General features: G+C 35.9%; 1 protein-coding gene across 1 annotated transcript in view; it reads right to left on the bottom strand.

Annotated features, from left to right (window-relative positions):
• Positions 1-27,586, bottom strand: part of LOC103821050 (chromodomain-helicase-DNA-binding protein 1) — a 56,718-nt gene that overhangs the window by 21,340 nt on the left and 7,792 nt on the right. The window contains 16 exon segments of the mRNA XM_030237366.2: positions 210-362; positions 779-941; positions 1,256-1,444; positions 2,520-2,710; positions 3,637-3,726; positions 4,412-4,628; positions 5,204-5,331; positions 6,351-6,529; positions 6,781-6,881; positions 7,752-7,977; positions 10,956-11,230; positions 11,547-11,696; positions 13,405-13,420; positions 13,423-13,471; positions 14,769-14,870; positions 15,927-16,131. Of these exon segments, the coding sequence (XP_030093226.2) occupies positions 210-362; positions 779-941; positions 1,256-1,444; positions 2,520-2,710; positions 3,637-3,726; positions 4,412-4,628; positions 5,204-5,331; positions 6,351-6,529; positions 6,781-6,881; positions 7,752-7,977; positions 10,956-11,230; positions 11,547-11,696; positions 13,405-13,420; positions 13,423-13,471; positions 14,769-14,870; positions 15,927-16,131 (2,434 nt within the window).

The raw sequence follows: 27,586 nt of genomic DNA, 5'->3' as shown, positions 1-27,586 counted from the left end.
CTTGTCTAAATCCCCTACTCAGGCAGGGACAGATAAAGCATGCTGCCCAAGGTTATGTCCAAGTAGCTTTTGTAGCTCAACAAGAAACAGAAATTTCATAACCTCTGGAAAACCTGTTCCCAGTACTTTGACACCCTCCTAGTAAAGGAAAAAAAAAATAATATCCAAGATCAAAGCTTATTAGCTGCTATTACCAGTAAGTTTCTTACCTGAAATGGAAATTGACGGTATTTCAGATATTCTGCCAGGATGTCCAGCATCCTTACCATCTGTGAAAAAATCAGGACTCTGTTGCCACGTTCTCGCAGACGAATCAGTAGCTTGTCAAGAAGGATTAGTTTCCCACTGCTACGTATTAAATGCTACAAAAACCAAGAAACATACATGGCAAAATAAATTCATCTCAACACTAGTACATACTGAGGTATGTTGGACATCCATCTGAGGTTTGCCTTTCTTTCTATTACCGTGGACAGAAAAATAGAAGGCAAATTCTGACATTCCTGAAGAATTTTACAATTTAAAACATCCATACAATAGTACGTAATTAAAACTGGGCATATTTATTTACTCAATTCTCTGTCAATTATTCAGTTCCAATTAAGAATCAAAAAATACTTCAGTGTAAAAACACAGGATGCACATTTTATAGAAAACCTGTTTTTCCTTAATATACTTCAATGAGAACTAATGAACTGCCAAGGAACTATAAAATTCTGTGAAAACTACAGATGTAAAACCTCTCTTTCCTTTTTTTTTAATTAAGAAGTGACACTACCTGTAAGGCCTCCTGTTTATTATAAAATTCATTATCATCTGGTGGTTTAATGAGGTAGCAATGGTTGCAACACTTCTTGAGTTCCATCATGATGTTCAAGAACCCTGAGGTACTGCCTTTTGAACCTTTGCTAAGGGCCTTATAATTCCTGGTTAAAATCCACCTATGAAATAAGATGTACAATATTAGTAACTTCTAACCGTATGTGGAAGTAAGACAGATATAGCTGTCAAAATATGAACAAGTTAAAGATAAAAAGCATCTCCCAAAAGAGTATATCAATATGCCAAACAAAAGAAACTACATAAATGGACACTAGACCAATGCAATTCCTGAGCCTTTGCTTCACAGAATTTTATTTCTGTGAATGTCTATCAAAGTCCCAACTTCCATACAGTATACTAATAACTGTAATTCAGTAAATTGTACGTAGACATATCACTGAAACAGCAGAATATACAAAGAGTTGGTACGTACTTGTAGTATTGCTTCTGCAATGCACTCATTTCCATCCTCAGAATTTGCTCAACTTTAGCAGGTAAGGACTTTTCTACATCTTTTTTAACTCTTCTCAGCAGAAATGGTTCAAGTTCTTTGTGAAGACTTGCATAACCGCATTCTCTCCCTTTGCCATGCTCCTCTTCAAAATCTTCCCATGAAGAAAACCTTCAACATTAAAAAGTATAAGTGCAAAATAATGACATACTGTGAAGACCCTGATGAAGCAAAATTCAGGAAGAAAGGTAACAGGCACAAAACATGTATGCATATACCACAAAAACAGAGATACATTCAGATTTCTTCCCCACTCCCCTCTGTTTCATCCCATTTCTGAATTTTCATCTCCCAAGAAATCCCAGATACTGTAAAAAGAAGAACAGAATTTTCCAAAAATGTCTACAGAATGAAAACTTCTAATTCTACAATGAAAATGCAAAGTTTTTCTTTTTCTGCAAGGACACCTCTCTAGATGGTTGCAGCAAAGTCCATTATTATATTTTATCAAGACAGCATAAAAAGCCAGCTCCATGTCCAGAGAGTGTGCAAGAGAATGAGAATATACTTAAAATGTGTCTTGCAGCTTGCATGGTCTAGCTAATGTGTAGCTATTATCTGTACTAATAGACTTGGAGAACGGAGTTTATGATCAAACAAATGAATAATGGCTACCCAATCTCAGTGGCTTTGCCTCTAATGTTCTGTATAATCCATAGCTCAATTTAAACAGAGCCATGGTGCTTGGGATTTACAAGATGTCTGACAGGAACATGTGCTTTCCCACATGACCTCTAGTTTACCTTAGGTTTTAACCAGTCAGTACAAAATCAAGTCAATGCAATAAGTTTACTGTATTCAAAACACATGAGAAAAACCAGCTATCTGATTGAATTACAGGATCTTGGCATCTTGACAGAAATTTGTTTTCATCAATAGTATTATTATATGAAAAATTTCATTCTTCTTCCCCCAGAGCAAATCAATATGGTTTTTCTCTTAGGCTAAGGCGAAGCCTTTTTCCCAGCTTCTGACCCACACATCAATCCATCACTTTTGTGCACTGCTAAAATGGGAAAAGGTGACATCTGCTACCAGCATTACTTACCTAAAATCAGCATCAAAAGATACATGCATTTACTCTATGTAGGATATTTAAGCTACCTTTCAGTACAATTCCCTATTTCTACTGATTCTGACATCAATACACTACTTTGCAATAAAAAACTTAACAAAAAACTCTTACTTTTCTGGCATGATGAAGTGGAGTAAAGACCAAAGCTCTTTGAGAGAGTTTTGCAGAGGTGTTCCAGTAATAAGAAGACGATGGTTAGACTTAAAGTCTATTAAAGTTTTGTACAGAAGAGAGTCATCATTTTTTAAACGATGAGCTTCATCAACTCCTATGAATGCCCAATTCAGACCACCAAGGAATGACTTGAATTGGAAATGGAGAAGGGGGAAAACATTACTGAAATCAACACATTACATGACTTTCCGCATAACATAAACAAGCTATAAACCTGATCACTTCTTGGTTTATTTTAATAAAATAACAGCTATATGTTTTTAGCACTAATTATAGCTTTTACATTTCCAGGTTCAATGAAAAGCTGTGTAGTCATCCTAACATAAATTCAATTTATTATTTAAAAAAATGCCCAGAAGTCTGACCCAATTTTTTTTTTACATGGCAGGGGAAAAAAAATCATTATTGACTTCTTCCCATATAAACAATGAAGTAAACAACGTCAAGTGATTCTTGAATAACTGTATCAAGTTTTACATATTGTTAGAAGTATTAACAGTAACTCTGTATGCTATCACTTCAGAGACAGTATTAACACATGTGCACATACATATGCAGAATATCACAGAAAAACTATATGGGATTTCGTAGTTTTGTATCAAATTTGGAATTAAGGTTCTGTTAGGTTCTGTTTCAGTTCCTTGATGGTGGTCTGCAAAGAAGCAGAGCATGAAGCTGAGAGAAGATCATTACAGCAATGAGATTTTCAAGCAAAAGTAAGTTGTTACCCACCTCATAAAATGGGAAAATTAGAGGAAATGGAAATTAAGAGGAAATTTCCTATAAATTTTCCTTTAGAGGAAAATTGTTACCCACCTCATAAAATGGGAAAAGGCTGAAAGCCTCACCACATGTATGTAAAATCCAGAAGCACTTAAAATAAGAAAAGGCCCCCAAGAAACAAAAACCAAAACCCCAAACTACACACTGTCGTAGCAAAAACTATCAGATTCCCCATAAATTTAATGGGCCATAAATCAAATATGTGCAAATCTAAAGAAAATTATTCTATACTGGGGAAATTATTTTTGTCTCTCCACAGAAGGGCAATTACCTTATCCTTTAGCAAAATTTCATATGTTGTTAAGAGTATGTTAAATTTCAATCGTTTGGTCTGTGGATGCATCCATTCATGAGTTCTTATCTACAAAAAGAAAGAATTAAACTATAAGCTGCAGAAAAAAAGTCTTGCTGACTGGAATCAATTGCAATGCTGCAACAATGTAAATATTTAGTAGCATAAAACAATATGATAATGGAACAGAAGGACAACACACATATATTATATACATTTATATGTATATAGCATATACATCTATATAAATATGTACACTTGCATATGCACACTATATATATATATATATATATATATATATATATATATATATATATATATATATATGTATATACACACACACAGATACACACACACACATTTATAACAGACAAGAACTTTTTACTTTAACGGGTAAGATTAATAACATTAACAAACCAACAACCTTACAACCTTTCAGGAAATAAAGTAAGATCATGACTGGCTTTCTTATAGACTTATTTTCACTATATCCACCTTAATAATCACATGGGAGAAGATAACTGGTTTTCAAATGCAAAATTTTTATTTCTGTCCACTACTAAGCAGAAAGGAAACCTCTCACACACATTTACAAGAGATCAAATCCAAGCCTTCAATTTACATTTTAAAGACATGGGCTTCAGCAAATATTTGTTCAGTTCCAACCAAAAACTTTGAGATACGCAAATGATAAAAATATGAAGTATGTCTTGTTTACGTACAAGACTTTCCAATGACAGGGAGAAATACTCACCATATTTCTACTAGTTATGTCTCCTAAGTAAACTACAGCATTCATCTGAGGAGCCCAGGTTTGAATCTCTCTTTGCCAAGACGTCAAGGTAGAAAGTGGCACAACCAACAAGAAAGGCCCATACAATTGATGCTCGTGAAACAGATAGTTCAGAAAAGAAATTGTTTGTATTGTTTTACCCAGACCCATTTCATCTGCAAGAATACAGCTATTCCCTCTAAAAAAAGAAGAAAAAATAAAGGAAACAAAGCTATTTAGGGGATGTGTGGAGATGGAGAAAGTTTGTATAAAAAGAAATCATTATCTTTTGAATATAAAATCCAATCATAAAAGTTTAAGATTTTACTACTACACATTTTGAAGACATTTATTTACATTGTTCTTCTATCTAAAGATTTCCAATCCCTCCTACCCCCTTGATTTAACAAAAAGTTTGCAAGTAGTCCTCCTGAGCCTAATTTTTAAATTTTAACAGGAAGATTGACATTACATAAATGTTTGTTTGGCTTTTCTCATTTTACTTTTTTAGGTCTGTTTGTTCTTTTAAAAATATTACTTATTTCATTGAAACTGAAAGCAAAGTAATGACACAGCAGTTTTTTGTTGAGAATGGTCATAAAATGACAATTTTGGTACTACTTAGAGCAAAACCAGTCCCTTCAGACCTCTATTTTGAGCTTACAGCATGAAAGATTCCAACTTTAAAAAAAAAAAAAAAACACCCAACAGAAAAAAACCATTTCAATATGTTACAAATGCTTGCAATTTACAAACAAAATAGAAACTCCTTACTTGCACCATGAGTGAGCAAGCCAATTCAACCCATTTAACTGATAATCTCTTAACTCTAAACTTTCATGTCCTCCAATGTAAGATGGTTGTTTTTTTAGTGCAACAAATCGTGGCCTTTGTTTTAGAACCTGTGAAAAGCAAATTGGTCATCAGTCAATGATTGAACTGTAACTGAAATTACCAAAAGATCCTCCTACAGAAAAAGTAACAGGAGGTATGTACTAGCCCATCAACTCTAGTTTTATCTATCAATGTAAGCCAGACCATATAAAAACACCAAGTAATTAGCAAATTGAAACTAGCTTGATTGCCAGCCTAAATGTCATAACATGAATCATATTAACTCACTCAAAGTTTTCTTTCAAAATAAACTACAATACTAAACAAATCCATTTCTGAATGCTAGTAAAAATGCAGGGGACTGGCATCTACAAAACCTATTCTCAGTAGTGCTATTGTCCAGACATCCTACTATACATCATCATTGGTATTCTGAAAAAACTTTCAAAAAAGCTCATAATGTGTATTTGATATGTGGATTTAAAAAAAAAAATCACATTTTTACTATTGCAACTGATGTAGCTTGAACTTGGCCAGGAGCCAAGCTGCCACCCAACTGCTTACTCACTTCCCAACCTAGAGAGACAAGAGAGAGAAATGAAAAGGAAAAAGTGAGAAAAAAATTGTGGGTCAAAATAAGGAGTCTACTGGGTGAAGGAAAAATGCCCACCCAATTGAAACAAAAAAAACACATAGAAAAAAATCCCACAAGTGACAGAATGAGTCACACATCAATTCACCAGCAGACTGATGACCAACTCCAGGCAACAGGCAGCCCCTGCTCAGTCCACTCAATTTATTGTTGAGTAAGACATTAAACAGCACCAAGCACCTCTTTGGTCAGCAGGTGGTTCAGCTGTTACTGGTGTGCTCCCTCCCAGCCTACTCATGGTGGGGGGATGACACAACAGGACACAGAGAAGGTATTGTGCAAGCACTGTTCAGTAACAGCCAATATGTGTTATCAAAATCATTTAGGTGACAAATATAAATCACAGACCACAGAGGCTGCTATGAAGAAAATTAACCCTATCCTAGTCAGACCCAGTACAACAGATTATAAATCCACTGCGAATTACCTACTCACCTTGCAATCTTTAAAGGGAGTGGTCTTGGATTGATTTCTGCTGAAGTACTCATCAATGCGTGCCTGAAACTTTTTGGCAATGAGAGCTCCATCTTCCCAGCTACATTCAGAATAAGGCAGACCCTGCCACTTACAATAGTAGTCTGGATAACCAGCAGCTGATTTCTGATTTGAATGAGCTGCAAAAATGCACCAGCATTCTGATCAGCATTTTACTTCTGTACTGTACGAAAACATTCATTTTACATAATAATACAACAGAAGCTAGATCCATACAGACAGCCTGACAGCTCTTCTTTTTACCTGAAGTTTTGTTTTGGATTAAAATTTTGTGATATCAGTATTTTACATTTCTTAACTACAAATACAAGAGCATTGAAAACATACAGAATCCCTGACACTGACTTCTGTTCACAAGTTTGTAACATACCAATTATTCTTTCCACTATCTGGTATTGTTTATGTAGATCATCTGTAAGCTCCTGCTGGCAGTTGTAATATTCCACATCTTCCGGAGAAGCGTTTTTCAGCCTGGAGCAGGAATTAATTCACAACACTTATTACACCATATACTTCAAAAACTAAGAAAATTCAGCAACTCTATAGCTCTGAATGCAATCATCCTGTGAATCTTGCCTGGAAAGTTTTTTTGAAGAAACAACTTAAAAATCCCTACTACAAAATGGCTATGTCTGGCCTAAGTGCCTCACCATTAATGAGTGAAAATACTTATCGCTGAAAATTAGTGTTTTCCATGAGTTGCTTCACTAATTCAACTGGTAGCTGTAGTAGTTATGTCTCCAGATAAGCAGCACACCTTACAGGTTATTTTCATGGAATAGTTGTCAGGGTGGCTCACTCTGTAAGAATCCATCTAATGATTAGTTACTAAAAATCTCACCAGCATTGATTATATTAAACATACTAATAAAACTGGACACCAAAGAGGTGACTTTAAAACGCACGTATTTCTTCATGGTTTTTATTCTCAAATTTCAACCTCAGGTTTCAGCAAAGAAAACTCAATTCTTCAAAGTCACCTGAAATGGCTAATGTACCAAGAAAACACTAATCCTTGCAGCAATTCTTGAAGAACTCCAATCAAAGTATAATGGAAAAATTAACACAAGCTATAATTTATTCTTCATTTTTAAATACTACCCATCTTGTTAAAACTCCATTGATACCACACAGACACATACATACACACACATACACCCCCAAACCAGATTCAGAGAATTATGTTACTGGAACATGTTAAAGGGGCTTTGGCTTTCAACAGTTTTGTCTTCCCAAAAAGACAAAAACCTGTTACCTTCTCAAAAGCAGGTAACAGGTCTCAGAAACACAATAGAATACCTACAGTGTTTCAAAAAAGTATCACTAAAAAAATAGATTCACCATCGTTTTGTTTCTTGATCCTTTTTCTTGTAATTGTCCAGTTTCTTCATTCCTTTAACATTTTGTTGCTTCAGTGTTTCCTCAGTTTCCCAAGTGTTATGGATGTGTGACCAACCCTTCCATTTAATAAGATACTGTACTTCTGCCGGCTCCTTTGATTTTTCAAACCCAGCATTTGGGTCACCATCGGCCTCAACTGCATATATTGTGGTTGCAGCACCTGTGGCTGAGAAAGAAACCACATCATATGCCTTGAGTAAGTGTGCACCATAAGTTAACCAGTTAGAAATGTAGTAAAGTAATTGGTGGTAATTTTAGATGAGTATATACTTGACTAGTGTCTACTGCACTCATGTCATTACTATAATTTGAAAGATTATGATGTAGATATATTAGGACAAGCACAAGTAGTCAAGAGAATAAAAGAGCAACCAAAACATCTACATCTACCCTGCAACATCTTACCTTTCCTCTTGAAAATTTTATTTGTATTCCTGGTTTTTAAACTAGGGAATGCTCCACACTAACAATGCTTGTCATCTTCTGTTACACTAGTCTTATTTCTGAGCATAAAAAAGACATCTGATGTTAAGTTTGATCAGCCTCTAGACATGAAAAACCTACTAACAGAGACACCATAAATCTCCTTCTTCCTAAACAAGTTTTTTGCCTGTCCTGCCTCTGTTATCTTACAAGGTAAAAATTATAAAGTACAGATTAAGTACAGACTGTATTGTAGCTGTAGCACACGAGCAGCAGAAAATAGGCTCATTTTGGTGAGGAGAGGTTACAGAATCACAGAATATTCTGAGCTGGGAGCGACCCACAAGGATCATGGAGTCCAACTCTTAAGCCTGTATAGGGATCAAACCCATAACCCTGGCATTATTACCATCCAGCTCTAAGTAAGTGAGCTAATCTCAGTGGTGTTGATAAGGAAATGAGACCAGCAAGCTGCTGGGCCAGATAAACTCTGACAGAGGCAATGCCAAAAAAGCAGCAACATCATCTGTGCAGGAAGAATGAAAGAAGCTTAGTTCCTAAGGCTTTGACAACAGCAGTAACACCATACACTGGAGCAGGATATGGGATAGCATGGGAGAGGGAATTTGAGAGAAAAGAAGAGTACTAGTTTGTAGCAGACACAGGGCTGGCTAGAGCCCCATGGAGGATGGAAGCCTAGAGAAAAGAAAATGCCAAGTCATAGTAACTAAGCCAGAAGCCCTCTCTCCAGTCCTCCAAGACCTAAGCTTATCCCTCTGTGACCCCATAGGCTACTTTCCCCTAACACAATTGGACAGTTTCTGATCCCTTCTACTCCCCTATATAAGGGGCTTCTTTAGCCCATTCTGGCAAGAAGAGCTGTCGCTGGAACTCTTCACAGACCTCTAAATAAACGTCACTGTGGAAACTCTGAGGCCTCTTCTCTCTCTCTTGCCGTCTGCTTTCCTGGAAGCCACTGCTAGCCAAGAGCACCTTTAACAAGCTAAGAGCTGAAAACTATAAAAGAGCTGAGATCACTAAGAGCTGACTATCACTTAAGATTGCTAAGGTAGCTGTGGCTATAGAGCAGTTTGGGTCTCCGGACACCCAGACTCCGAAAGGCTGAGCTATCCGGCTCAAGCCTGCCTGCTCGCCTGGGAAACACAGACCCTGCAGAAACCCAACTACCCGGCTAGAAGTAGCCCCCGTGGCTTTCACTAGTTCTGACAAAGGTCAATAATTTAAGACACTAGGTATACCTAATGGAGAGAGGTAGCCCTGAAGTGCAAGGGGCTCAGCATTTGGGTGGAGTTTTTTCATGTGTTTGTTTAGATAATTAAGAGTAGTATGGGAGAACTAGTTACCTGGGACAAGGAGCAGGCTGAGATATAATCAACAACTGATTTGCCTCAGTCTTCACTAGGCCAATGACTCAGCCACATCAGAGGAAGCAAAGGCAGGGAGAGAATGGGAGAAGGAAGAATCACCCACTCCAGGAAAAGATCAGGTCTGAGACCAATTAAGGAAACTGAAAGTGTACAAGTCCATGGGACCAGGTAAGATACATCTACAGGTCCTGAGAGAACAGGTAGAGGAAATAGTTAAGCCACAACCATAATCTCTGAGGTCATGGTGGTCCAGGGAAGTTCACACTAACTGGAAAAGAAGAAATATAAACCTCATTTTTGAAAAAGATAAAAAAGGAAGACCCCAGGCTCTGGGGTCCCCACTGTAAGAAGGATGTGGGCTTTCTGGAGTACATCCAGAGGAGGCCACCAACATGGTAAAGAGGGTTGGAACACCTATGGTATGAAAATAGGCTGACAGCTGTGGCTGTTATACCCGGACAAGAGAAGGCTATGGGAAGACCTTGCAGCACCTTCTAGTACCTAAAGGAGGCTATAAGAAGGCTGGAGAGGAAATATAGACAAGAGCACATAGTAGTAGGACAAAAAGTAATGACTTTAAACTGAAGGAGACTTAGATTAGGTGTTAGGAAGAATTCTTTGCTATGAGGGGGGTGAGACACCAAAACTGGTTGCCTGGCTACACCCAGAGAAGCTGTTGATTCACCGTGCCTGGAAGTAAGTGTTCAAGGCCAGGCTGGATGCATCTTTGACCAAACTGGTGTAGTGAAATGTATAGCTGACAATGGCAGAGGAGTTGGAATTAGCTGATCTTTAAGGTCCCTTCCAACCAAAACCATTCTATGAGTCTATGATTTTAACTTGTAGACTCAAATACAAAGCAGAATTCTAGATACCATTGCAATTTTAGATGCATTTTTGTAGCCATTCCACGCATTGTTCTGTACTGCACTGCAGTAACTGAAATCATTATTTCAGTGGTTCAGTCTTACCAACACTGTCTTTCAATGTTCAGACTACTAGTCAGCTTTCCCATGTAGTTTACTTTCTCCACATACATAGTTTGTACCGATCAAGTATCATTGAACTGTACAAACAGTGTCATAACAACATGTTGTGCACTCATGCAAGACAGAGTTATCTTCCACCTAATTTTTATCTGCTACTTAGGTATGCAATTTTTCTGCACTCTGAGATACTTAGAAGGGAATAGAAGCATTCTTATAAAAGGTGCAACAGTATGACTTCTTTGTAACTTTAAAACTATTGCCTTTTAACCTATAGACAAGAATATGCATTGAAGTTGCACCATGATCTTAACATGGATTTTAAAAACACTTTAAAAAAAAAATACCTCCTTTACGGCCAACTCGACTATCCATAAATTTCTCTATAGTTTCAAATTCATCTTCTTCAGGTTGTGGAACATCTTCTCCACAAACTTCTAGCAAATCATCAGAATCTGTCTTCGTTTCTTCAGCTTCTTTGTAACTAATGTTTACTGTTGCCTGGCGACGAGATCCCCTCTTATCATAATCATCATCATCCTCTTCCTCATCATCATCCTCTGAAGAATCAAGTTGCCTCTTTTTTGGTCCTCCATTCTTTTTCCCACTTTTTGGCTTAATTCTTCAAGACAATAATGTATGACACAACAATGATGTTTCAACGGAGGCAACAATAAATTTTAATTTTCTGCATTGCTTCCTGAATACATGTATTTAATGAATGTTCAATTACTCTGCTTTCATTTAGAGCAGACAGGAAAAGGTATTCACTAGAAAGCATTATTATATTATCATATTCTGTATATTAAAAAAAAAAACCTTTTTTTTTCTCCTCAGCAAATACTACCATTTTCAGTCGCATGCATAGTTAGTAGTAAGTACTCAACTGCTTTTTAGAAATAGTTTAGAATAGAGCATTCAAATGCCCAACTTCTTACCTGGTTGGAGGTTTACGGCTTTTGACTTTGTTTTTTGGCTCATAGTCAGATTCACTCTCTTCACAGCTGCTTTTCTCCCTGTCTTCCTCCGATTCAGAATCTGAACCTGTTCCCGACATAGACCCTGATCCTGACATTTGCCAGTCTTCACTGCACATGATGAAAGACAAAACAGCAATTTTATGTTGTTGCATTTTTTAGAACAGTTATTCACACATGAGGGATCTGCTGTTATTTCAAGACTCTTCACAGAAATAAAAATCTTGGAACAGTTATTTCAATTGATGAGACAGAAATTAGTCCTCAGTGAATACAAGGTAAGTTAAAAAAATGTCCAATGGCATCTAAGGATTTGGACTAAGAGGTAGATTTAAAATCTAAAATAACAACAAAAATCTGGATTTCTATATCAATTTCAGCATGAAGAAATGAGTTAACATGACATTAGGAAAACAAGTCTACCTGGTAAGATACATATTCATCAGTAGTTAGACATGTTCAAATCATAAAGTTCTACTGCATTGTGGAGAGTTTCATATTGTCTAATGCCTATAGTAGTCTCTGTGGCCCATGTGAAGAATCAGCAACTTTGGCACGAAAATTGAAAAATAACAGAGGCAGATTTGAGAAATGCAGAAAAACCTGAACTGCAGTAATTAGTGAGTGGCACTGGATCCCAAAAGCTTCCACTAAACTCTCATATCAGTGCTTCACAGCCAGGCAAGGTACTATAAATAAGACACTTGTGACTGACTGTCCTAGGTTACAATATAAAGATGTATTCCATTCCCATCCTCAAGAGCTGTTGAAACCAGGAGGGGTATTGTTTTTTCCTTATCTCCTGTTAATGGGCCCATCAATGCCTTTCTACATGACTCAGAGGTAAGTCCCTCCAGGAACCATTTCTATTTAATAGACCCACCACATGATTCATAGAATGATATCAGCCCATTGTGAGATGCTCCGCCCAGGGGGGAGGAGCTAAGCATCCCCATCTGGATATAATCTGCGCTTTGGGACAGAACAGGCAGACCTTACCCACTGGTTTCCAGAGGACAAGAGCTACCAGATTTTTTTTGCAGGACAACACTTCAACAAGACTATTTCATCTAGACTGCTTACACCACCCTAACCAGCAGGGTTTCAGGTTGTATTCTGACTCTGTCAGTGGTTTTTCTTTTGTACTATTGCATGCATTTGGTTTTATTCCCTTGTCCTAATAAATTGTATTTCTGACCTGGAGTCTCTCACTGGTTTTGCTTTCAAACCAGAACACTGAGTAGCAAGATTCCCTGGTTTCTGCTTAACTGAGATTTTCTGCTTTCTGTCAGGAAAGATGATGTACAGTATCTTGATTCAAACTCTGACTTTATACACGAAAATTCAATCTTAATGGCTTTAATAACAACTTAATAGATTTATTTAATATCAAAACTATAATAACTTTTAAGCATGTCTGAGGAAAGGAAAAAAGGTAACAAAAACAACCCCACAAAATCCAAAAAATTAGCCATCTGGCATTAACTAAGGGAATCTAACTTGAATTTTCTCTGAGACAATCTAAGTAGTTTCCTACCTTTACAGGAATTCTTATGGAGGGCCTCCAACTCAAAAGTAAACTGAATCAAAGCAATTTAGAAATAAAAGCACAGATGAATGTTTTCTCTTTGCTGAGAAACTAGTGTAATAGTGATGTTAATTTGACAGTCCATTTTAAAATTATAAAATTGCAAATGAAAGATCAAGACAAATTAAGAAGAGAATTTAAGCATTTCAAGAGTGAGGAACTCAAACATAAGTTACAAACATCTCTCTCTATGATAAAAAATGTGTGCTATTACTTAGGGAAACATCTTACTCTTTATGTGTTTTTTCTTGGTTTCACTGGATGAGTCATCTGCCGAATCTTCACTACTTGAGGAGTCCTGCAAGGGAAGGAAATAAACCAAAGCCAAAGGAAATAACCAAAGCCAACTCATTTTTACAAAAACAATTATTTAAAAAATCCTTTAACAAGTTGATTTTGAAAAGATACATCAGTTTCCACTTTCAAATTTGAGGCATATTATTCATATTTTACCCTCTTCAATTTAGCTGTTTGAATACTGGCATTGTTTTTGTATTTATCCATTTATGAATACACTGTGCCAACACTGCTCTGGAGAACAACACATAAAACTCCCATCTTAAAAAATCGACATCGTGCCCACCATGGTGTAAGCTACTCCACATTACTCAAGATGAGGTCTCTGTAAAAATTCTAATAAAATCTCCTACCCTCGAGAGTTTTTTCACTTTTCATATTCGTTCACATTAAAACACCAGTTTAAGAAAATTTTGAGAATAGCATATCACTTCTTTCTTTACAATGAAAGTAAAGACAAGAACCCTCTTAAAACTAGGTTTTCTTAAGGCCAGTCTCAGTGTCTTAAACTTAGTTTAGAATAACTTTTATCCTGACAACAAATAGTGTCTTTCTGGAAGAGAGTGCTTAACAGGTGTAAATTAACATTTTGATGATACGTGATTAAGTTTTGTGTTTAAAAGATGAGCTCCTAAATCAGGCAAAAACTGAAATTCAACCAAGTGATTGTGACTACAGTACAAAGTCTTTGTAATACAGGACAAAAAGACAGCTTTACAAATAAATTGCATTTTACAGTTCCGATTAGTGTTCTCAAAAGATATTCCTACTGCAAAAAAGTCAGTATTTCTTTAGCCTATGACTTAGGTTTTGAAATATCTGGAATACAGGCCTCATTCTTAAAATACAAGAATTCCTTTGTAGTAACTATTAGAAGACTTGTAAAAATTAGTTTTCTACTTCATATGGAGTTTCTGAAAACTACAGCAGACATCTTTTCCAAAACCACATTGAAAAAAAAAAATTCAGGATTTTTATTTGTCTTTACAGTAAACTCAAGAAGCTGGAAATGTAATGTAAGTCAGTACTATGTGGCTTGAAAATTTTGTCTAGACAATACAGAATAGCTACCTAAAAAAAACACAGAATCAAGACTGCTGTAATTTTGGGACAACTCACTTGGAAACAAGTAACCATAGGTATCTTTACTTTTCTGCATAAAAATGTCAGTTATTTTATGGACTAACCCCAGGCTTCTATGCTCACTCAGAGAATACTAATTTGCTCTATGTAATTTTATTGCAATGTGTAAGACAATGAGACATGAATGTGTACATTTTAAAAACTACATTAATCACCTCTTCTGAAACACTGTCTGATGAGGCTGCCTTTTGTTGTTGCTGCTTCTTGAGTACTCCTGATCTTTGCACGGCAAGTATACTTGGACTAGACTTCCAAAACTAAACAGGAATGGAGATGAAAGAGTCAGTTAAACATACTGAAAATCTACAGTTTACCACATATTTACTTTTCTTATGTAGCATCTTAATTTTTTCAATGAAAACATTTCACTACAAAATACTAAAAAAAAATTCACTACAAAATTATATACAAATTATAATACTAAAAAAAAATTCACTACAAAATACTAATATTAACTAACAATATCAGACAGCTTTTTAAAGTCGTAAGATTTCTACAAAACACAATGTTATATGCTAATCACCAGGATAATTACTGAAACAAGTTAAACCATTGATGTGTAGGTAATTGTTAAAACTTACTGAAGTACATTTTTAAATTCACACAGATAAATTCTTTCAGATTGCTCAACTGCTATAGTTTTGTGTCATACAGTAATAGTTAAACACATGGAAAAAAATGTAACAGCGAATCCTTAACAGCCTTCAGTTCTTGGTGTGAGTCTTCCATAACTACCTACATAAATACGGTATACCACTCCATAAACATGGGAGAGCGCATGTAATTTTGGCCCACTGGATTGAAGAGATTTCTCAACACCACTTTTTTCCTGCTTTTAGCAGACTTATTGATAAAGAAAGCTAACCATATGTAAGCTTGTAATTTTTATACAATTATTTATACATACAATAAAACCAAGCATTTGAGAAACAATGTAAAAATAGAATTCAGGAACAACAGTATGTGTTATCTTTCTCTTACAAAAGTTCCAGTAGATTAGCACATGCTTCTATGTGATGAATTTAGGTAGCCTTTTAACTGAAAATACTTATAAATGTGAGAATTTTAAAAACAAAAATTTTAATACTTATATGAGGAACTTGCCCAATGTTTAAGGCAGAAAAGTATATGCTTTTACTAACCCAACCAAGTTAAAATCTAATTAAGAACACTTCATTACATATTTTTTTTTTTTAATGAGCACCGCTCTTTAAAATAATTTTAAAATTTTTTTTTTAGTATTTCCTTGCCACTTTTTTAGTATTTCCTGTGCCATTTCCTTGACAAAGGATTCATTTACGTATCTTGTTTACCTCAGATCCATCAACTTTTGGCGGTTTAGACTGAATTTGTTTCTTCTCTCTAGATGTGTCAGACTCTGATTCTGACTGAGTGCCTGACTCTGAACCAGAGTCAGAGTCACTGCTGCCTGACTGGCTGCTGCTTCCGTCACTACTGCTTCCAGAGCTTGAACCAGATCCAGAAGCTGATGCTGACCCAGAATCATCATCTGATCGGCTGCAATGACAAGTTAGTAGAATATTACACAACTACCAAAGTAACAGGATTAAAAGAAAAACAAAAGTCACCTTAGCTTTACGTATAACTCAACTCTTTAGTCAGACCAGAGAAATGGGTAGCACACAAATGGAAGCAGTCAACTAAATAAGCTGAGTTGAGTAAAGCAAAAAATAAACAGGGAATAAGAATTTAAATTATGTGAAGCCAAAATAAAGACAAAGCAAAACCATTCAAATTAATACAGCAGTGTCACACAGGGGAATTAAAAGTGGTAGAAATGCTTTGTAGCCATACAAACTTGAGCTTCGCCCCCTTCAAAATCCCTGCTTAGCGCCATCAAATGCCATATTAGTTAATGGTTTAGTCTACTTGATAAAAGACTATCCAATACTGTTTTCAATCTTCATAAAGCCATGGTAGTCCTTAAAACAAAACAAAAAGCTACACAGACTGTGGTCTTCTGTTAAAAGAGCAGCACAAACATTTCCCACACAGGCAACTCTGAATTTGTCAGAGGTGGTATGACTTGTGCCAAAGCACTTTCGTTGGCATACACTTGCACTGTCTAAATTATTTCATCTGTATATTCATCTTACACCAGATTTAACATAATTAGAACATGTATTATTAAAGAGACTTCTTTTACAATTTTATCATGTGTTTTTCACAGAGCAGGTGAGCTTGAAACTTTAGTAAAATTAATTTTAGATTTCCCTACTATATTTCAAAGATATAATGAAATATATAAACAAAATAAACACCACATTAAAAATAATTTCAAATTATGTACAAACTGACACAAATGCTTAAAAACCACAGTAAACATGAAGCTGGAATGAAAATGTTAAAGCCAAAACTGTATCAAAGCTCATCTGGTCTCCGCCAGTACAATTCCTCTGGCTGACAGTCAGCGAGAGGTGAGGTAGGGGAGAGGTAAGATTGATCATTTGCCCCAGAATATACTTAACTGACCATTTTAGAACTGCAGAACAAAGCAAAATCACTCCTCTCCTTTTGCTGCCACCAACAAAACTGTGCCAGAAAAGAAAAAATGAAGCTATTCATTAACAGATCCCTGCAGAGTGCACCTCCATCAGCCATCTGCAACCAGCAACCAGGAAAATAAGAAGAGGGGCAAACCCAAGATGTGGAGAAACACGTTGCTACTGGGCTCCTTGCACTTGCCGAGAGGAAAGCTGGGAAACAATAAGGCTGCCCCGAAATTTTCAATTTCTTTCATCAAAGTCTTACTTCAAGCATGGTGCTGTAACACTAACTCCACTTGCACAAAAAGGTTACAGAATATGATGCTACATATGACTGGAGCTTAAATGACACCAGAAGTTAATGGCACTCCATGACTGTCTTCTTAAGAGAAGAAAAACTATTGTAATAGAGTTTTTGCACACAAATATTGCCTTGCCTTAAATCCTAGGTGAATCGCACCTGTATAAAACAACCATATTTCTCCATTTCTTTGCTTTGCAAAGCAAAGCACCATAAATACATGTCAGAGAGACTACAGAAGGCAGCACTAACTGTAAATGAAGATAGAAGAAAATTCAGCATGGAGAGACACAAGTAAATACCAGACAAAGTTCCAGTCATAAAAATCTGTAGGATTTACAAAAATATGTAAATTACATGGATTACCAAATCAAAACTTATGCAAAACACTAAGCCATATGGATGGTAATTAAGTTAGTTTGCCACATAGCAGTAAAATAGTTCACACATACTAATACAGTGCTAAGCATAGGTTTAACTGCATACAGAGACAGAGGCAATCGAAACAAAGTGCCTGTTTTCTAAGGTAGCATAGGGAAACGAACACTGAAAAAAGACATCTTGGTCAACTTGCTAACACTGTAAGAAACATCTAAACCAGATGCAGAAGAGAATGGTGGAAAGATAAAAGAAAATATGAAAAAAAATTATTTTACTTAGATAAGTAAGCAAGAATTACACTGATTTTATAGAATCACAAAATCATCAAGATTGGAAGAGACTTTCAAGATCATCCAGTGAACCCAGCACCATCACTCTAACTCCTAAACCACATCACCAAGCACCAGACGAAATGTCTCTTGGACATCTCCAGGGATAAACAACTGATGGGAAATTTTAAGTTGTTTTATGTTCTTCACAGGAATTGAGTATAAGTTCAAAACCAAAGGGACTGAAATAGGGAAAATAAAATCTAGTGGATAATGCAATTTTCTGTAGAGTTCGATGCAAAAAAAACAGCTAATGCCAGATCTTATTATTTACTAAGAAAGAGATCAGATAACTATCATCTAAGGTCTCTGTTAAACCATACCAACATATCAACATGTGGACACTGATATAGATCATACAGTATTCAAAGAAAAGAGCATGGGCTCCTTATCTTGCCAGCTAGCTCTCACTGAATCTCTGAGTGTGGTAATGAATTTCCATTAGGCTTAGAAGAAGGACCAGCAAAGTAAGAGCTATTCCATAATCCTTGTTTCTCAAAATAAATTGGCCTGATTCGGAGAAGAACAGCCTAATAGAACTCACATCACAACGCACAGTAACATCTGACAAAGAGTAAAATCTTAATTCAACCAAATACTAATAAATGCAAAACAAACCTGCACACAGAAGTAAAAGAAATGGGGAGAGAAATTACAAGAAAATTACAAGACATTACAGGAAGAAAAAACAAATAATAAAGTTCACCACAACTGATTTAGAGCGGCTCTAACAATACCATGCATGAAGGACAACGTAGGATCCCTACCAGAGATTAACACAAGGTACAAAGAACAGAAAAAAATAGTCATATGAAATTCAAACACTAGAGGACCAATAATAACTTACCAGGCTTTCTTATCCCACAGTGTCAAATCAGGACAAGGAAAGGGGAAAAGACAAACTGAATAGCCTGAAATCATTTTACAACCAGGGTAACACCAATGACTTGCTGAAATATTTATCAAAGCTTAGTAATCTATGTCAGTTTGCACACATGCATAAACATTTGACACAAACTCATAAAAAGCACTACAGGAGTTCAAACACACAAGGCTAGTCTATTGGGAAGAGCCTACTTCAACTATAATCACCCAAATTAATGCAGTTGTATGAACTACAAGTTCTGCCTGTGCACCATATAGTCCCAGATATCTTCATGGAACTACAGTGTGCATTAAAAAAAATAGGTAAGAATAATAAATAGGTTTTTATTTCTACTGTTGACTTGCCTGTTGACTTTTTCCTGGTCAACTTGCCACAGAACAAGTAACTGACAAGCTCTATTGAGGGCTACCAAAGCCATATTTCTTTTATCATGTACTTTCATACACTCTTTTAACCTGAAACCTGAATGCACAAACTCTACAAAGATAGCACTATATGTCAGAAACCTAAAGGTCCTGTTTGCAAAGGAGGTAGAAAGTCGAATAATAAATAAGCTCTGCATAAGACAAATTTCAGATCTTTAAGACAGTATAGACAAGCAGCACTGCATGAGATATAACACCCACAAATTCCCAACTTGGAGGTGTAGCTGCAACAGTCCATACATCAAAGGACTTTCCTACACTCAAATATGAAGGATTTGAAGCAACAGCAACAGAGATGGGGCACAAAAGGCAAAAAACACACCTACGGTAAGAACTACAGGTTTAGGACTCACTTTTCAGTGTATAAAGTATTTTCAATATTAGAGAGAAAATTAGTATTTTTCTTGCTATAAGTCAAAGACCCAAAAGAGAGCATGATTATGCCATGATCAAAATTTTACACACTTCTGGATGCATACTGTTCTTTTTCTTTTCCCACACTTAAAAAAAAATAAAATTCTCTAGCACTTCCAATGATAATATTTTGTGTAACACAGCAGTATAAGGAGAACATTTTTGTATCAACACAACAACAACAACAAAACTTCTATTGTCTAACTGGACTAGGTGTCTATTCAAACAGAAATTTAATAGAATTTTTCAGTCCAAGAATTAATTCTTAATTAGCTAAAAAGTTCTGTCTCTATAAGACAGACAGAAAGAATAGTTATCAACTGGGATTTTTTTGTTTCTTCACATATCTCACACAAAGCAGTTTTGACAGACCAATATCAGATTCAACTAACAATCCATTTTTGATATAACAGAGCCCCTTATTTGTTTTTTACAAAAAACCTGTAAAAAAGTAGCAGCAATGAAGTAAAAGCATAGACCATATAACTTTTTCTAAAAATGAAGAAATCCCACAAAATATGCACAGACTTGGGACAAAGGGAGAAGAGTTATGTAAAGAAGAGAATAGAGAATTACTTTTCCCCTCACAACAAGTGGAAAAGTTAAATATATCTGTGATATTTTCTAGCCATATCTCTTAAGCAGTGTCCATAATGAAAAAATGGGGCAGTAAAAATTAAGTCTTACTGAAAACCCAATGTAGCAGCAGTTTTCCATTTCAACTTCTACTAAGCATAGATACTAGCAGTTACTATATCATATCAATTTAACACACAGAGAGCAATGATTACTAGCACTCTGCCTCTGCAGATGTAACATCACTGGGACATTATCCGTATTTTTATTTTTGTCTCACATGTAGTGCTGACCTAAACAAAACAATGAGTTGTTGCAAAGCTGCTTTGCATTACTGCATGAGTCAGACTGACCCTGCTTCAGGACTTAACTGAAAAACTATCTCTTAAAGACAGCCTTTCTAGTGATAAAGACAATCCATACTTCAAACTGATGTGAGGAATGCCAGGATTTACCTAAAAGCTTTATCATGCTCTAAGGAGCCTGGAGCTGCAGTGTTTGCTCTAAGGTGTTCTTTGAAAGAGAAGTCTCACTACACTTCACTGAAGAGACCAAACTGGCACATGAAGACAATGGTTTTCAAAGAGGAGTGCACATAAGCAGACAAGACAATCAGTGGGGGCATGTAAAGAATGTAAAGAATATATTTGAACTGATATTTAGATTTCTTTTTACCTAAACCAAACAAAGCAAAGCACCCAAACCAAAGTAGCAACCCATGAAATGCAAGAAAGAAAGATTGGGAAGGATGGCAAGGGACAGAAAGGAAGGAAGGGGAGGCAAGGACTCCAAACTACAAATTCAACTCTACAAACATTCAACTATTTAATAAATGGTTTGATGTTGCAATGTTGGGGGACACAAGACAGATGATGGACTTTGGACCAGGTTAATATAAGAGATTTGATAAGAGGATGCCTTGCCAAAAGCAAACAGAACTTTGAAAATTAGACCTAGATTGCAAGAAGACTAAAATCAGACAGGTTTACCGAAAAAAAAATAATCCCATTAAACTCCGCAAGCAAGAGACATTGTTATACGCGTAAGTTTGTGTATGTGATTTTAACCTAATCATTTCAGTACACATTACTAGTCTCCCTGAAATAGTATATAAGCATTTGTATCCAACAATAAAATCAGATTCTGATCACTGAATCAGTCTTCCCAGTCTCTATCCATTGCCAACAGTCTGACACTTGTAAGCTCACTCAGCCTGTATGTCTGATGGGCGGTGTCACATAAGGCAGCTGAGAGGCCCTGGGGGAAGTATGTGGTCCATAGCCCAGACAGTGACAGTGGTGCATCACTCCATTCCTTCTGCGTGCAAGTGAGACAGATCTGCGTGCAGCTCGTCCCTTCCATAATGTGGATTCCTGGACAGTATTACTTAGATTTAACCAAACTACTCTTACAGAATGGAGTAGTTTAAAAAGAGTCCTGTAAGAAAACTATGGACTGTGAGTGCATGTGAAAAGCAAAAAGCATATGGCAGCACCGACACTTCTACTACAGTACAGGCTCTTTATTAAGCCACACTCCAAGGTAACAAACAATGACAATTTATGACATCTGAAAAGAATCTGGATTAAAGAAAATTTCAGTTATCAAGACTATTCAAAATATTACTTACCATTCTTAGCAATTACTTGTACCTTAAATGTGTATCATATCTTGAGATATTAGCTAATGGTAGCATGAAACCATCACAATTAACAAGACATCTGAAAACTAACTATCCAGAACACAAAGATAAACCTTCATTTTTTCCATTAATGTTTCAGGTAATGCAATAACAGTCAATCTTGTACTTCAAAAAATGTCCCTTATTTTAAATCATTAAAAATGTTAAGCAGCCTGCTCTGAAGTTTTCTTACCTAAGATCAAGGGGAAAAAAACATCATGCCATCTGAGAATTGAATTTTTAGGCTTAAAGCCAGCTAAAATAATGCATGGAAAACTACAGTGACAAACTGAAGCACATTTGTCAGCAAATGCTGTTCAAAGACACATAGAAAACAATGCTGAAGATCTGAAAAAACAAGTATTAGAACAAATTATCCATTTCAGAAGGTTTGCTCTACAACTGGATGAAAGTACAGATGTTTCTAACATGTCTCAAATTCAGGAACTGCAATAATGAGGTGCATAAAAAATTACTTTTCCTAAGCCACTAAAGGAAAATTATTAGAGAAGTTACTTTATCAACAGTAAACTACTTTTTTAATTTAAAAAAGTAAAAAAAAAAGTTGTATGAAGAAACGATGCAAATGTAACTAGAAATGTGTGGTTGCTTTGACTGGAATAAAAAACAGAGTCCAATAAGGATGGTAAGAGATTGCAGTACAAAATAAATTCAACTACTCTATCAACAACAGGCAAGCTATTGCAGCAAAGAATCTGGAGCCAGAAGAATGCAGGAAATCACTAAATAGTAAATATATACCATATTTTGTTACAAGATAGGAAATGAACATATTAAACTATTTATGCCATAAGAGATTTAACTGCTAAGAAGCACTGTTAATCAAGAATATTAGTTCTGGGTGAGTTCTTGGGGTGTTTGTTTTAAAAAGAAGAGTGCTTCAAATACACTGACCATTTCTGTGGAAATAATCTGTTACCAGTAGTATGCTACCTAGATATTTTTGAAAAAAATAAACAGACTTTATGTATCCCTTCCAAGTGAAGGAGATATTTTTAACAGTGAAAAAGCAGATGCTTTTCAAAAGAAACTCATGCCATAGAGACAGCATTTTGAAAACAGATGTTTGGAAAAGTTTCCATCATGCTATGATCCTATCACGAAAACCAATGCATGTTACCTGAAAAAAGCTATTGTATCTATACACATTAAAAGCTGGGAGATAAAAATTTCCATCCTTTAAAAAAAATCTTCCAAGAAGTTTCAGTGGCTTTTGAACTCATTTATCAAAAACATGAAACCTACAATCCCTTCAGATTAACATGCATGAAATGGTTGACAGGGTACTTGGAAATTTGCTAAAAAAAGCAATAAAAACCACCACATAATTAGCTGATGGGTTTGAAAAAAAATATGCCTTGGTTATACAACTTAGTAAGTTCAGTAGACAATGCACTTCTTCCATCTGAAGCCATATATCTTTGCTGGGTATCTTCTTCAGTTGTGCTAGTCATTAAAATAAGGTAACAAAATAAACTTAACTAAGAACCATACCTTCAAGCCACTGTGTCACAAAATGTTAAACCAAGATATTACTAAACAAGAATATTCTTAACATTTTTCTAGTAAGTGCTAAAACAGTTCTTTTACCAATAAAAACCTAGTATTTTCAAATATTAAATCTTTATCTCGTACTTTTAAATTTTCTAATACTTGTGTATGTTTTATAAAGGTAGATTTTTGTACAAGTATTATTACATTTATATACTTCATAAATGAAATATATATACATTGAGATGCATGCTGAAATAATGACAGGAGTGTGCAAACAACAATTTTGGAGACCACTGCACTAAGGCATTAAACAAAACAGGTAAAGGAGAGATGTCCTCCTTCACCCAGACAACAAGCAGGCCTTGGTTATTAAAAACAAACATCATTCTGTAATCCATTTTGCAAAATTAACTATGACCCTCTTCCACATGAGCAGTAATTCAGATTAAATCCTAGTATGCTAGATGCTAAACTTAAGAGTAGAAATGGAATAACTTAAGAGGTATATTCATTTTCACACAGGGATTCAAAGAGAGCATTTACATCTGTCATCTCCTCATAGTAAAAGAGGAACGCAGAAACAAGAAACAGAACTGTAAAACTTCTCTTTAACTGCTCCTACCTTTGCTCTGAGTTACAGAAATATTTACACAATTCATACCGGGAACAACATGCCACCCTGCCACACTTTGAAAACACATTCAGTCCTCACCAATACATTCACCTATTGGTGAGGACATATAAAAACAACTTTTTCTGATTCTGATATTGTTGCCCTCTCCAATGTCCCCCGTGATATCAGAGAGAAGACAGAGCTTTTCAAAACTGCCTCTGTTCTCACATCCTTAAGCATCTATGAAAATGTGGAAGAAACAAGCAGGAATGATCAGGCAGTATTTCTTGAGACTGCTGTCCTGAAACCAAGGCATAAACCAGTGGAAATCAACAGAGAATCTAGGAAAAAACCCTAAACCAATTTCAAATGAAAAAGGTGTCTTTGGTATCATTCAATTTTAGCACATCTACTACATGGTGTAACACCTTCTCTCCTTTCCCCTAGCACATGGAACTGCAGATGTGACTAATAAAACAGGCAACATCATAGAGAACTTATACCACACTGCAGTGTCTAGCAGCACCACTTTAAATTTAGAGCCCATTTACCAGTTTTTGAAGTGCAATTGTTTGAGTTTCTGAAGGTCATAAGAAAATACATACAGAAGTTTCTGACAGATTTTTAGTAGCTCAGCTGACATTTTCTTCATCTGCTGAAATGGGACACCCAACAATCAGCTATAACAAGGCAAAAATAATTATAATCAGCTGGAGAGAGGTCTAAAAGCTTTTCAGCGCATGAAGACAAATAATCTTTTATTTTAACAAGTAATCCCTGATTTCAACAACTTGTATTAGCAGAATTTCAGAAATGGTTTAGTCGTCCTTGAAGTGGAAAAGGAAAGGAAATGTGAAATAAGAAGAAAATATGTATTTTCTGAAAATACTTAAGGGAAGCTACTAATGCAAACCAAATGCTAAGTGAGAATATTTCACACTATGCTAAAATTTGACTTTTAAAATCATTGCTATGATAAGGACAAAAAGCCTGATAGAAAGGCAGTTTACCCGCACTTAAGAAACAGAACCAAAGTTCTGCAACGAAGGTATTAAAAACACAGGGAGATAATAGCAGTTAGGTAGTCATAATATGTGGTTGCTTTCTTTTCCATGTTGGCCTATGGGATTCTTTAACTTCACCTGCATTTTTCTAGACACAGTCCATTAGCAATTTATTTTCTAGCCAAAGAAGTTTAAGGCTCAGCTGACCCTAGTTTAGCTAGGGTCCCTGATTTGACCAACTTTCCTTGCAACAAGTAACGCCCATTAGGCGCAAAGTAGGACCACTGACTTTCATGAAATAATTAATCTGAATTGAAATTACAAATTACTGAGATTCTGGTGTCATATCTCTAGGGGAAGGATAGCAAGGAACATTAGGTATTTCCTAAAACACTGAGTAGAATACCATAACAACTTGCGGTCTGCTGCTGTGTAATGCTGTCATACAAATACTGTCTCAGGAACAGGGCTTCTTGTTCCCTCTCTTAAGGGTTCGTCTTATAGAAAAAGAGAGGCCAAGTGTAATTTCTTGACAATTCTTCTTCCTATACAAGCCAGGGTCTTTGCTTAAATTGCCTTATGGTAAACAGTTCAGCAAAGCACAAAAGTGGATACCTTACCTACACTCCTGTAGATACCTAAGGAAGAATAGGATAGATGGCCTAGATACAACTTAACCAGCCTTTTCTTTTGCCTGTGCATCTGTATCTACTTCTTTCTTTCTTCCAACAAAAGTCGGATTAAAACTGGTAACTGAAAGAAAACTCCATTTTTAGGCAGCACAAATTAGCACCTACCTCTGTCTCTCTCTCAGCCTTTCCAAACTTAGCCAAGATGGTCTCTCTACAGGACAGTGAAGAGCTGGAACCTACTTTTTTCATTCAAGTCTTCTGTCAGAACAGTCACTTTACCTAACATAATCAGAGGAACTATCAGCATAACAGACTTCATTCTCAGTAAACTAAGAATGTTTGTCGTGAATCTGTGTTTGTCAAATTCACCCTACTTTACCACATCACATTATGTTTATCCCTTCCTTGCTCTGGTCTTGTACTGCTAATCTCTTCAAACCAATTGTACTTTATTGTCCAATTTGTCTTCTTTTCTTACCTTCTTCCCAGATGACTGGGATTCCAAAAAGCCAAATGGCTCCAGAAATTATAACACTATCAAGAACACAACATGTAGTGCAGATGCAAACAGGGCAACGGCAAGTTAAGCTACATAACAGAGGTGTTATTATACTAGATACAGTAATACAATGTTTGCTAAGATTAACCACTGAAGACCATTTATGCTTTTAGGCACTTAACTCCATTAATCAAAACAAAATTTAAATCCATCTTCTGTGTCACATAAGACTTCCTCCCTCCTCCACCTCCAAGCAAATTACACGTATTACTTATTTTTTAAAAGCTAATATGAAAATGTCATTATTTGTTTGAAGATGCTGTTGAATAAGAAACCTTAAATTACATTCACTTTGCCCAAGTGAAATAGAAAAATAGAAAAATCAAACACTCAAAAACCCAACCTCCTCTCTCCAAACTAAATTAACGCTAGTATAAAAGACTCTGCAGAACAGTGGACCCTCATAAGGATATGGAAAATAGAAACAAGCATGATGGATAAAGCACTAATGATCTCCTTGGTACTGCTAAAAGTGAGACTATTTGTTTACTGTGAAAATAAACCCCAGTAATGATGAAAAATTCAGCAGTCTGCAGTAGCTTTCAGTAGCAGGCCAATAGCATATACTGAAAATGAATAGAAGGTGTCAGGATGGAAGTTTTACACGAAAAATTAGTTTCATGCATGTTGACAAACTGAGGCGTAAAGTCTAGTATATGCACTTTTCCCGGATATGCACTTAAGAAATCTCTTACCTCTAGCCCTTGATAGTTCCTACTGTACAGCAGCAAATGTCAAATCTGATTTGGCATGGAATTTAGAAACACCCTGAAATAATTTGTCTGTTTTTTTAATGAACACTGGGTACTCCCTACATGTTCAAATCTATGCCTGAATGCAGTATTTATTTGTGAACTCTTTGAAAGAAAAGCAACATGGGTTAAAGAAGGTACCAAAGCACGTAACAGGTCAGAACAAATATAATCTTTTTTCCCCAACTTCCCCAAATAAATACCTATGCAATGAAACTGGGGAATGCTTTGGGGAAATGACAGGCTTTTAAGAAGTATCCTGCCACACAGCCATTAGTTTAGCTGCTACAGTCTTAAGTTCAGCTTCGCTAGCTTATTCTTTAGAACAAGGTGCCCCTGAGAGAATCGTACAATGAGAAACTAGATACTAGTAATACATATCCTAAAATGGAAAGCTA

Source organism: Serinus canaria, chromosome Z (assembly GCF_022539315.1).
Source record: "Serinus canaria isolate serCan28SL12 chromosome Z, serCan2020, whole genome shotgun sequence".
In the NCBI taxonomy this organism is placed as follows: Eukaryota; Metazoa; Chordata; class Aves; order Passeriformes; family Fringillidae; genus Serinus; species Serinus canaria.
Note: the sequence above shows the minus strand (reverse complement) of the source record. Positions and strands in the feature narration are given on the sequence as shown.